We start from the raw sequence: 12,418 nt of genomic DNA on the forward strand, positions 1-12,418 counted from the left end.
TTTTATATACCAATCACTTTAAATAAATATCCAGTTCTAGTGCCGACATTTTCTGGGTCACCCTCAGCCCTGCAGGTGTGTAAATGCCACAGCCCTCGGGCCACAGCGCAGCAGGGAACGAAATACACAGGCCTGTGCTCCTGTAAACGTTGCTCTGTTGGAATCACAGTTGCCAAGATTTTTGAAAACCAGGAACACAAACAAAAGCTTACTTTGAGGTGCCCATGCTTCCCTTGAAATAACCTCTGTTTTTCTTTGCACATGGAGAGAAATCCCCTCCATAATTGCTCTGTGTGTTGACTCACCTTTTTTTTGCCCCAGCGCATCTATTGCTGTAAAATGAGAGAATCATCAGACTGGAATGAATTTCGAGAGGCTGTAGACTAAACGCCCAGGCAGGACTGCACCCACATTAGCTCAGAGAGATGAGACTCACTCTCATCTCAAAAGGTTTTTGAGAAGAATTCCATAACCCTGGCTGTACCTTCTAAGACATAACAAGCTTCCCTCTCAGGAGAGACTGAGAGCAAACCTGAATGCTCATGCCAAAATGTAAACCCATTATTTCAGGCTGGGCCCGCTGGTGACCACCCTCAGTGTGAGGGCTCATCGGATGCCTGTCAGTTCATGCTAATTTGCCTTCATCCTTCTTGACTCAGAGCTAAATAATCCCATTTCACATTTGTGATATTTTCAGCGAGCCCAGAACTAAGCTCAATATTTTTCATAAGTGATGCCCTGGATTGAGATCGATGGGAAGACTGTCTCACAGAGTCTTTGGATCTTACTATCCTATTTATCCATCTCAGAATGGGGTTTGCACTTAAACTGTATCACCAACACTTTCATAATTGGCATTGCAGAATTTTGACCTCACAGGGCACCTCACTCAGGCCTCTAAGGAGGCTGCATCTGAATATCAGGCAGCTGCCTCACCGTTTTTCCCACTCCTGTATTTACTCCTGTGCCTGATGATTGACAGTGTCAACTTCTTTAGCAGTGAACCTGAGCTTTAATAGTTTGGGTAAATTTTGGTTTTTCTATTGTTGGAGCTCCAGTATTTCTAGCTGCTGCTAGATTTAGGCTTTCCTTTGACATTTTTATCTAGGTTGGAAATGTTTCCTTCCTAAACAGCCTTGGAATCTTAGTTTTTCTGCTCACTGCCCTTCTGCTTTCAGGAAACAAAATAAGGCAGCTTTAGGGGATTTGTGTTTGCATTCTAGTGTTATGTCTACAAGGAGTTAAGAGGAAAGGGGTGTTCAGAGAGGGTGTAGACATTGCAAGAAACTCCAGGAGTAGATGTCACCTCTTTTCCTAAGGAATGAATGAAGGATTAGGTTGGACTTCATGGGCTTGGGGAAATATGCAGCCCCCCCCCCCCCCCCCCGCCCCTTTATAACGCACAGGAGGAATGTAGTTTGCAAATGAACCTATGTAATGGGAAGAAAGCAATTCCATATCCAAAAATGTGTGATGAAAGAACACCTTATTGCTATTTGTGATTACCCAAAAGCTCCCCACGTCCCTGAGCAACCAAACTGTCCCTCTGTCACCATCATTCATCTGGGTCCAGAACTCTGCATCGGTGTGTTGGGAGCCATACATAATAGTCTAGAAGATGGTGCCTCCCGACTAGGGGCTCCTTCCACTTAAAGAAAGCTAGAAACAACTGACAATACCTGTGCCCAAAGGAAAGTTTCTTTCATCAGCCCGTGGGTGTGGCCTCCTCTTTATCCTTTCTGCTGCTTCTCTTCCAGGGTTGTTACAGAAGCCCCATGACAGCAGAAGGGTGGAGATGAGCACCGATGTAGGAGACCTGACATTGTCCTTAGCTCCCCTCTCTGCAATCCACAACCCGCCATGTACTTTATTAATTTCAGAGTTAGCCCGTGAAATGAAGGGGACAGGAAAGGGGGCTAAATCAATCTATAAGAAAGTTGTCAAGGCATATGTGATGAAATGTGTTCCTTGTAGGTGTAAGAGAAGAAAAGGAGACTATGTTTATTAAAATAATGCTGAGTTGTTAGGTACCTGTCTGAATTACTATTGTGTTGTGGTTTCTAGAGGCAAAGTGGAAGGGTAGGGTGCCCTTGACGGGCAAGCGGCTCCTTACAAGAAAGGGGCCGGAATGCTGTCAAGCTGGACTCAAATGACAGTGTAACATTCTCGTTTGTGGCTCACTTGCATTGTGTTACAGCTCTCATCTGCAGTTCTCACATCTTGGTGATTTGGCAAGGAATTGTGAAACACTCGCCAGGCCCTGGCCAGGCTAGTGCTGGCAGCTTGGGTGGGGCACACACCTGCTTTGCTGGGTTAATGGCTCAGCTGCAGAAATGGCGTCTTTATGGGTTACTTTGGCCACAGAGTTCACCCTACCCTTCACCTGCACCGTAGCTTCTTCCCTCCAGCGCCACGCATCGTCAAAGCCAGGACACGGGATCTCACCGAAACTCCCTTCTGGTACCAGTGGCTTTTCTAGCCTGTACAGCACTGCTGTGAACCATCCGGTGCTGAGCGCCACCCACGTCTGCAATCTTGACTCTTCAGATTCTCTCCCTTGGCCCAAGCCAGATCGTGCAGTCTGAAGAAAGCGTGACGCTGGAACCATGGTAAATGAGATGCAGTAATGGTGAGGGGGATAGGTCAGCTTGAGAGTTTTGGGTTTCAAATACTAGAAAAGCTCAGTGTCTCAGTTTCTTTAGCTGTAATAATAGTGCTTTTCTTGTTGAGTGAGAATTCAGTGAAAACCCGTGTGAGGCAATTAGCATGGTCACTGGCATATAGGAAATGTGCTGGCCGGAATTCGTCTTGTCCTAGGCAGCACTTATCAAAAGGAACGTTGACATCCTGGAGGGGCCACTGGGGGTTGGAGGATCGTTCTGGTGGTAGGATGACTTTAAGAGGGTGTTAATGATACAGTGGATTATTTGGAGAGTTTGAAGTACAGCAGAGAATACTATATTAAACATTGTTTCACATAAGCTATTTTAAGTACATTTACATGTAGAAAAATGACAGATATCTGTGAATGATAGAATCTCTAGGTGGTGGGGGTAAGGATCATCTAAGTTCTTTTGACTGAATTTTCTCATTTTATCCATTCAACAAGTATTGTCTGAGGTTCTATGTGCCAGGCACAGTTCGTTTTGTTCTTTGGCTGTTTCCCCAGTTTCTTGACATGTCTGTCTTCTTGGAACTCATAGTCTCATGGAGGAATCAGTCAACCAAAAAACCTATATGATATTTGTCAGGTAGTAGTAAGTATTGCGAAAAATAAAGAGGAATAAAAGGATAGAAAAGCGGTAGGGGAAAAGGAAAACTTGTTCCACGTGGTTGGTGGGTACAGGTGGAAAGCAACCCGAAAGAATTGAGAGAATGAGGATTACCATGTTAATTGTTAGGTATGTATTTCCCTATTTTGTTAACAACATAATGTATTATGTGTATTGGGCAATTTATTCAACTATTCTTTTTTGGCTTTTGCTATCAAGAACAGATCTTTGTGCATATCTTTGCTTATAGTAAATTCTTTTTACTACTCAGATACGTTCTTATGGAAATTCATTTTGGGGTCACTGTATATGTCCCACTTGGTTGTTGATCGTCCCTCTCTTACCTTGTGATGTGAAGAGTCTGGTCGGGGGGGGGGGTGGGGGGTGCGCAGGGAGGAGACAGACAGGGCATGAGGCTGCTGCAGTTTCTAGGCTGTTCAGGATTAATGTGTTTGCCTGTTTACCTGCAGGCCCAGCTAAGGTGCAGGGAGTAGCTGATTTAGTTGCACATGTTGAAAGGCAAAGTGTACATTACTGTGATTAATGTGATCTGGGCCTCAGTGTGATGAGTCATTCTGATTGCTTAATCAGGGTCTGTGTAAACAAGGAGATAGGAAAGTAACCCATCACTGCTTTCAAGGCCCAGTTTTATCTTGACACTTTTTAGCAAGCACAAAGCGTGACCTGATGATCACGATAATTAAGATGATAATGGTCATTGTGGCTAACATTCTACCAGGAAGCGTTGTGGTTATTTACCTGCAGTACGTTATTTAATCTTCACAGCTCTATATGGTTGGGTATCGTTCCCATTTTACAGAATGTATAAACTGAGGCTTGGAAAATTTTAACAACTTAACCAAGGCTGAACTGCTACTCAGGTCTGGGGGTTTTATTTGTTTTTGTTCTGTAATAAAGCCTGTGTCTTTAATCACTTAACTGTTTTTCCCCATCATTTTCTCTGCCTCTACTCCCTCTCCCATTTTCCTCCTTTCCTGGGAACAAGATGATCCTGGCTGGGACTAGTATTGGCTGGGTTAAGTGATTTGGAAGGGAGAGATGATTCAGACCTTTTGTTCTATTTAAACACCCTGTTCCCTGAAGCAATCAGCAGGGCCCCGACGGGGGGAACACTGAGCAGATTTGAAACGCTTCTCTCCTTCCCTTTCTGGGGCTTTGGATTAGGGGTACCAGGGAGTGGTAAGTGGCCTACCAGTCAGCAGCCCCACTGTGAGGGAGAAGTCAGGGCTTCACTGTGCCTTCACTGAACTGGGAGCTTGTTGATGGCATCAAGCAATTTAAAGTGATTTTCTTTAAATGAAATAGTGCATTTTAAGGTATCTTTTGAAAGTTGGGAATGCATTTAAAAATGATTGTATTGAATATTTCAATAGTCGACATCTTGGCTGTCTCTTGTACTTTAATGAAAAGTCTGGAAGCTTGTGTTTTGTAAACACGTAAAGTCCCTATGTATGTAAGTGTGTGTTACTACATGTATATGTGTATAAGTGTGTATCTGTATATGTGAACACACAAATGCTCAAATCTAAATCTTCAGTTTTTTTCCCAAAGGAAAAACATTGTCCTCAATCCAGTAAAAACTAAGGTCCTTCCAAAGCACTGCAACTATGGCTGCAAAAATACGTTGGCCTTCCCTGCTCTGCGGAGTTTATTGACTGTTTCACCATTAAAGGTACTTGGTTTCTCTGGAATGGGGAATTCGATACCTGCTAAAGTGGATCAATATAAAAATTTATGAGCAATGCAGGCCTTGTCAGGGAGCTCTTTTACTCCTGTTCACGTAATTCTCTGGGAGTTTCTGCCTCAGGAATCCCATCAGTATTTAGCGCACGCTGAAATAGCATGTCCTCTGATTAGCAGGATTTAATTGTCGCATCTTCATCTCCTTCGTGATGTGTCATTAGGATGCAGCCCACCTTGAAATTTAAGTAGGTGCTCCAGTTTATTGCGATGTCTTTATTTTATCTGTGTTTCTTTCCAAATGTCTGTATACACGTCTAATTTTGATTTCCTTTGAAAATAAAATAACACTACAAAAAGTAAGAATTTATCTGTTAGTGGGAAATACTGACTTATTTTTACTAGCAACTATTATAATATTTATATTAAATTTTTAAAAAATGTATGTAATAGTCTACTGTTTAGATTTTTTCTTTTTAAAGATCTGTCAGTTAAAATAACCTTTCCTCCTCTGTACTGTTTGGTTAGCATAATTAAGGGCTTTTTCACCTCCACTGCAATATTTTCCTCTTTAACATTCCTTCATAAGGTATGGAAATAGCTACAGATTAATTTTTCTCTGATAACTTCCTGGGTCTGATGTCAGCTGAATGGATTTCTGTTTCTCAACATGTTGGAAGTTTTAAAGAATTAATACCTGTTCCCCCAAGCTAATTTAGCAATTCTGTTTCCCTCTTTTATAAAAGTGCACTCTGCCTGAGACCTTATCTTCTCAGCAGTTCCGTGGGTATCTGTGAGGATCTCAGAAGTGCTGTGATATTCTATTGCAGAGCATGAGGCCTGGTGTTTAGGAACCAGGCTCTGGGGTTAGACAGACGTGGGCTTTCATTCAAGCTCTGTCACTTACTAGTGTGACAGCCTACTGAACTTCTCAGCCTCAATTCCTACCTCTTCAAACTGAGTTTAACAACAGTACCTATTTCATAAGGCTATGTGAAGGATTATAGAGAAAATGCGTGTTACATGCTTAATATAGCAGCTAGCACATAGTAAGCACCCACATGTTAGCTGATGTTATTTCTAGTAAAAATTATGTGACTCATTTTTAAGGAGCGTATGTTTGCAGATAGGGTGGGATTAAGGGTCATCTTCAAAGCTGGAATAGTCAGTCTCAGACACCTCCTCTTCTTGAGAGCCATCTCCCCAGCCATTTATTTGAGGCAAGGAAAGGGTTGCTTAAGGTGGGTGCTAGGGCTGACGGTGTGGCTGCCTTCATGGTTAGTCCCTGGGCCCTGCTTTGTGGTTTGGAACCATCGCCTATGTCAGGCACCCTTGCATGGCGTCAGTTTTCTTGTGTGGATGGTATTCTGGTGCTACCGTGTTTAAGGGCCTTAGAATGCTGTTTTCAACAACTGAATTTCAACGGAGGTTTAAGAAGTAAGTCAGGGGCCACTGACCTCTCAATGAAATCATCAGGCAAAATGAGAGATGAAAAGCTTCGCTTTCTGGGTTAATCTGGGGCAGCAGAAGTGATCTGCATGCAGTGGGCAATCTTGTAGATGATATTTAATGAGTTTTAAGTTTCAAGGCTATGAACAGCCTTTCTTGAAATACTGCACAGCAGGTGCCCCTAGCTGGAATTCTAGCAGTAACAGGAATGTTCCAGTCCTGGAAGCCACAACACAGGCCCGATTGTGTCCATCTGGCAGGGAACGCTACCCCTTTGCCAGGGATTTTGTTCTGGATGTGTGTGAATTAGAGCCTGAGTGTGGGCAGTCTTGGGGAGGCAGCTGAATGAGGCTGCCTTCTTGTGTGCAGATGTCCAAGGACAGGGCTGAGGTGCACACGTTATTCACCAGCTCCTGGATTGCCATGTGGGAGAGTAGGAAGCCTCTGGACGGGGAAGGAGGAATTCGGAATTTGATGAGCCTTGTTTCTCTGGGTCTGTTTCGTGTCTTTACAACGAGGGAATTGGACTAGACATTCTTGAATTCCCTCGCCGGTGGTAAGATGATGTGCGATTCTGAGTGCTCTTTCAATTTCTAGGGGAAAGATCTTGCTGATCTGTTCTGTATATAGGGAAGCTTCTTTGTATGTTCTGTATATAGGGAAGCCTCGGCAGATCCTTTCTGGGACCAGTGGGCAAGTAAAGTATGGAAAACCTCAAGCACAGAACTCAGGGTGGGGCTGTCAGGTACTCACCCTTCTGAAGAGGATGAAAAAGCACAGGAAGTGAGAGTCCCTCAAGTTCACACCGAGGTGCGCTGCCCACCAGCCCCAAGCTTCATTGCTGCTACTAGAGGGGTGCCCTGCCACCCCCCCCCGTACCCCCCATCCATGGAGATTGTGACCCTGCTTCTCCCCAAGTCCCTGCCTCTGTCAAGGCACGTGTCTGACCTCCCACCCCACATTCCCCCTCTCGCCACATACGTGCACAAGCATACACACATGCACGCATGTATGTGCATCCCACAAGTAAGGGAGAACAGTGGCATATTGAGATGGAAGTGCCAGCGAGGGACATGGCAGAGAAGATGAGGACATAGAGTGTCTGTGTGGTATCATCTCTTCTGCTCTTTCTTAGTTTTCTGCCCTCGGGCTGATTTCCTGTTCCTCCTCTGTGCCTTGGTTTCCTCATTTGTCAGAAGGAAGTAATAACAGCTGTCTCACAGCGTTGTGGTGAGGATTAAATGAGATACTGCAGGAAGTGTGCTTAGCCCACGCACCTGGTACCCATTAAACATTCAGCAAACGGTAACTGTTAATATTATGACTCCTATTATTACTGTCGAATTGCCTGGAATTCTCAAAATATTCCCAGAGGCTGGCATTGGGGTTTTGACACTCCTGTCTTCTGCGGGACTCTGCAGCTGACTGAGTTAGGTACAGCGCAGAAAGCACGTGGTGCAGAACCTGCCAAGAGTATGGGTTCAGTAAAGTTTAGTTGCACTCGTTTCTTCTTCTTTAATGAAGAGAACAGTTCATGACATGAAAGAACAGTTCACCATTGTCATCACCCAAGCATAAGCAAAAACTGTGTAGACCTTGTGTCTGGAGGACAAGTGGCTCAGTTAGAAAGATAGGATGGTAATTCCCATCACCTCTTAGTGGGAAGGAAATAGAGGTACCCTGGCAGGGAACGGCACAACTTACAGGAGCACCCCGGGGATCCAGACCAAGTAAAGGAGAAAGAGAACAAGCACAGTTTGTCCTGGATGAGCTTACCTGCCAACCAAGCAGGGAAGGCCAGCTCAGCCATGCATCAGCGCCCTGTGGTACCTGTGTCTGGATGGAGACTCTAAGGATGAACTCATTCCTCTGTCTCAGGTGTGGCTGTGAAAGTGTTTGGTCTTGTGGAAGACAATGCTGTTAAAGAGCAGACTAAAGTCCCAGAAAGATGAGTAAAATAGTGGAGTTAGAGTTTGACAACCTAGATTCAGATCCCGGATCCCCCTCACCAACCATGGTCCTTGGGAAAAGTACTTGTCCCCGAGCAAACTGGGAATCACAGCTTCCCTGTAGGCCACAGAGCTGTGGTGTGATGGCAAAGATCCAATGGGATGACGGGAGAGTGCAGACATGTGTTGGTTGTTTTTATTGCCAGCTGTAGCAAGATAGAGAAGCACCTTACAACTCTAAGTACACCGTGATGTTCCTAGGGGCTCGTCAGTCATTGGGCTTCTAGATTAAAAGGGCGTCTTAAGAAATGCAAAGCCCTTTGTCTCACAGCTAATGTGTAACAGGAGAGACATCTGTCCACTTAGCCCAGGAGGAACCACAGGGAGAGGCCGTCTCCAATGCACTGCTCGCTTCTCACCTAGGCCCCGGGCGGCTGTACACCTTATCTGTCAGAGGCTAAGAGAGCCTGTCATTAGAGCAAGTTGAACTGTGAAATATTAGTCAAGTAATGTTTCATCAAAAAATAACAACCATTTTGACAGTTATCTTGCAGCCAGATTTCCAGGTGGTTTAGTTTTGTTTGGAAACACTGTAAAATGAATGTGAAGCAGGGCTCGGAAGAGCCTAGGGAATTAGTGCCTTTTATCTCCAGAAATACGAGGCATGTACATATGTATCTCCTTCATGCACTAGACTCAGATGTGTATAGGAAGTGTCAAGGTCTCATCTCAGCTTTGCTCAGGCCTCAGGTTAAATTTCACAGAGAACTAAGAGCTTTGGCAGTCAGCTCCTTAAAAGAAGCCTTAGGACTTCAGCAGAATCCAGCAAAGCAGCTATGGTTTCTCAGTCCTGTGCCGATACCCACGAGAAAGTAAGCTTCTCCAAAACAGGACTGTGTTACTTACTCATCTGAATGTCCCTCTCCCTTCCTTTGATGGTGCTTTGTCTGATAAGGTTGGTGGCTTAGAACTTGGCTGGGAAAGGAGAAATGCACATTTGTTGAGTGTTTATCTGGTTCCAGACACTGTGCTGGTCAATTTATGGAAATGGTCTTATTTTGTCTTTACAACAGCCCTAGAACAAAACGATTAAATAAACTGTCCAAAGACAACCCACCAACAAGTGGCATAAATGCGATTTGTACCCACTTTTATCTGATTCTTTATAATTTAGGATTAGATCAGCTTCATTTGCCAGAGTACCTCAGTGTAACAGTGGTCTGTCCAACAGAGGTCTGTTTCTTGCTGTTCTGTTACAGAAGTCTGGAATTAGCAGTCCAAAGCTCTTAGGGTGGCTCTACAAAGTTGTTAGGGACTAAAGCACCTTTTGGCTCCCTGGAGTGTAGACTTCTTTATGAAGCAAGATGACTGCTGGAGCTCCATCCATCACATTAGTGTTCCAAGCAGCAAGGATGGAGAAAGAGAAGAAGAGTGTGACCTCTCTCAAAAAGATTTTCCCAGAACTCCCACATAATATTTCTGCTTACGTCTCATTGGACAGAACTTTGTCACATGACTACACCTAGCTCCAACTGCAAAGGAGGCTGGGAACTGGCATGACTTAGATGAGCAGTAATATGACCAGCTGAAAAATCAGGATCTTGTTCCTGAGCATGAAAAGAAAAATGTGTTGGGGAAGAGACTAGCACAGATTCCAAACGTCATATGTTTTCTTTCCCTTTGGTTAGTGAAACGTCTTTTAATGGTACTTCAGAGTTCATATGTGTGGACCTCTGACTCAAGTTAGAGGCCATTTCAGAAACCAAGATGTAAGTAAAGAGATTCCCCAAAATGGTATAAATGTAGTTTCCCTGTTATAGATATTTGACAATTATGGTTGCTTTGGTAAATTTTCTTTCCAGGATTTAAACCCACTGTCACTCCTTTTAAAAATTACCCAGAAGGACCTCTATACTTCTTATTTTTTAATGCTTGCCTTGACACTATGTAGGTTCCTGCATAATTCTTGTAGCATTGTTCACAAAGTCTCTAGCTTTTTAATTTGCAGGGATATCACCAAGTCTGCCAGAACGTGGGGGTGAAACTTGAAAAGAAGGGAGGTCAAGGGGCTGGCCCGGTGGCATAGTGATTAAGTTTGTGTGCTCTGCTTCAGTGGCCTGGGCTTCACGGCTTCGGATCCCAGACGTGGACCTACATACTGCTCATCAAATCATGCTATGGAAGCATCTCACATACCAAATAGAGGAAGGTTGGCACAGATGTTAGATTAGGGACAATCTTCCTCAAGCAAAAGGAGGAAGATTGGCAATAGATGTTAGCTCGGGGCCAGTCTTCCTCACCAAAGAAAAAAGAAGGGAGGTTGAGTCAGCTTTTGATTATTGATAAGGTGGGACAAGGAGAGCTGCTGAACTGAAATTCACAGGGAATGTCCACTCCTTCTAATGGGAACTTAACTCATCTCATCTCAGCCTTCAGGTGGTGAGGGAGCGGTCTGCCAGCCCAATTCTAAACAACACATCTTGCAACTTGCGGGCAAATTTCTCTCCCCACTCCACCTCCCACCCTGTGTAGATAGCTTCTGCTGAGTAATTGTCAGTAACGTTAAGGAACATGTGGATATTCTACCTCATTTTTTAAGTTTTACCTTCTATCAGAAGAGCTGGTGGACAGAGAAAGAAGATGCAGCAAGGAAGGAAAATAACCCTTTACAGTTTTTATGCTATAGCCTACCTGTGCAGAAAACCCAATCATAACTCCTTTCTTTCTTTAATACAAAACTTTCTTTAAAAAAAAAAGAAAAAACAACTTATTAAACAAAAAGTATCCAAAAAAAAGTTTGGAACCACCCAGAGGCCGCTACTAAAATGTTAGAATGCTATCTTTCCAGGTTTTTTTCTGTTATATTTTCATTACTTTTATAATCAGAGGGAAACATTTTATGTAAAATTTTCATCCATGTAAAAAAACTGAAACACACTGTCACATACATCGTGTAGTGAGGAAAGGGCACAGGTGGCCTTGGTTCTGGTGCTGAGCTACCCATGGGACCTGGAGTAAGCAAGTTAGTCTCTGGGTTTCAGATCCTCACCTGCAGATGTGGAAGTGGGAGATGTCAAGTACAAAGGGCCCTTTCCTCGCTCAAACATCTGTGATTGTGACACATGAGAGTCTGCAGAATTTATGTGGGATCACAGAGCTGGCGTCTAGTGCAGATGTTTCTTAATTTGGAGTTCATGGATAGATTCCAGAGTGTGTCATCACCATAATTAGGTGGAACACATGCATAAATCCCAAATTTATAGTCTTCTCTAGGAGAAGGGTCCTTCACATTCATGAGATTCGTAAGGAATCTGTGACCCAAGGAAGGTTAAGAACAACTGGTCTATTCTCATTTTATAGATAAGCATCTTCCATCCAGGGGAGTGAAGGGACTTGCCCCAAATGCATATCCTACAGATCTTCATGGCCATCTGGAGAGCTAGTAGGCCAGCAGGTGTTATCGGCTCCAAGCCCAGAGCTCTCCCCTTAGCAATGACCCATCCTGGACTCCCTCTGCCGTGCACTATGATGGAAATAACTATGCTGCGTGTCTCCCCATTGGGCCCAGTTCATGAAGTCAGCGTGGAGTATATAGCCTCCTCTGTCAGCTTTTCCCCCAACCCCTTCTGGCAGCCCTTTTCCCCAGAAGTAGGAGGGGAGATGTGTGAGAGAGGAAGCAAGTCTAGGCTCACACGGCTGGGATCCTTGTTTCCACTCCAATATTTCCTGAAGAACATTTCAGCACTGCATGTATTTTATCCTTCTCGCCAGAGGAGAGGTGGTGAATGTTCCCCCAAGACTTGATGTAAGAGTATAACAGGCCACAGTGTCTAACACTGAAGGAAAATCCTCAGATTGACAGTTCAGAGATGGAGGGGGCAACCCAGCTGTCTAAGGCGGTGAATTTGTGTCCCTCTCCACCATACTAGAAGCAGAACAACCTCAAAAAGATTGTACAATGGGACCACTGTGGTATTTGTGCTGAGAATTCATCACACAAAACCTTGTATCTGAAACTCAAAGTGACCTTTTCTGAGCAGACCTAGC

The 12,418-nt window shown here is 44.2% G+C and overlaps 1 protein-coding gene across 8 annotated transcripts in view; it reads left to right on the forward strand.

The window, feature by feature from the left end:
- Positions 1–12,418, forward strand: part of MCC (MCC regulator of WNT signaling pathway) — a 407,698-nt gene that overhangs the window by 282,955 nt on the left and 112,325 nt on the right. Inside the window, exon 1 of one of the 8 annotated variants that reach the window (XM_014730729.3) lies at positions 2,267–2,609. The exons of the other annotated variants lie outside the window; for them this stretch is intronic. Coding sequence (XP_014586215.1) covers positions 2,607–2,609 — 3 coding nt within the window. The 5' untranslated portion in view covers positions 2,267–2,606. Of the gene's footprint in view, positions 1–2,266; positions 2,610–12,418 lie in introns of those variants that run through there. 8 annotated transcript variants of the gene reach the window in all.

This window comes from Equus caballus, chromosome 14 (assembly GCF_041296265.1).
Source record: "Equus caballus isolate H_3958 breed thoroughbred chromosome 14, TB-T2T, whole genome shotgun sequence".
Taxonomy (NCBI): Eukaryota; Metazoa; Chordata; class Mammalia; order Perissodactyla; family Equidae; genus Equus; species Equus caballus.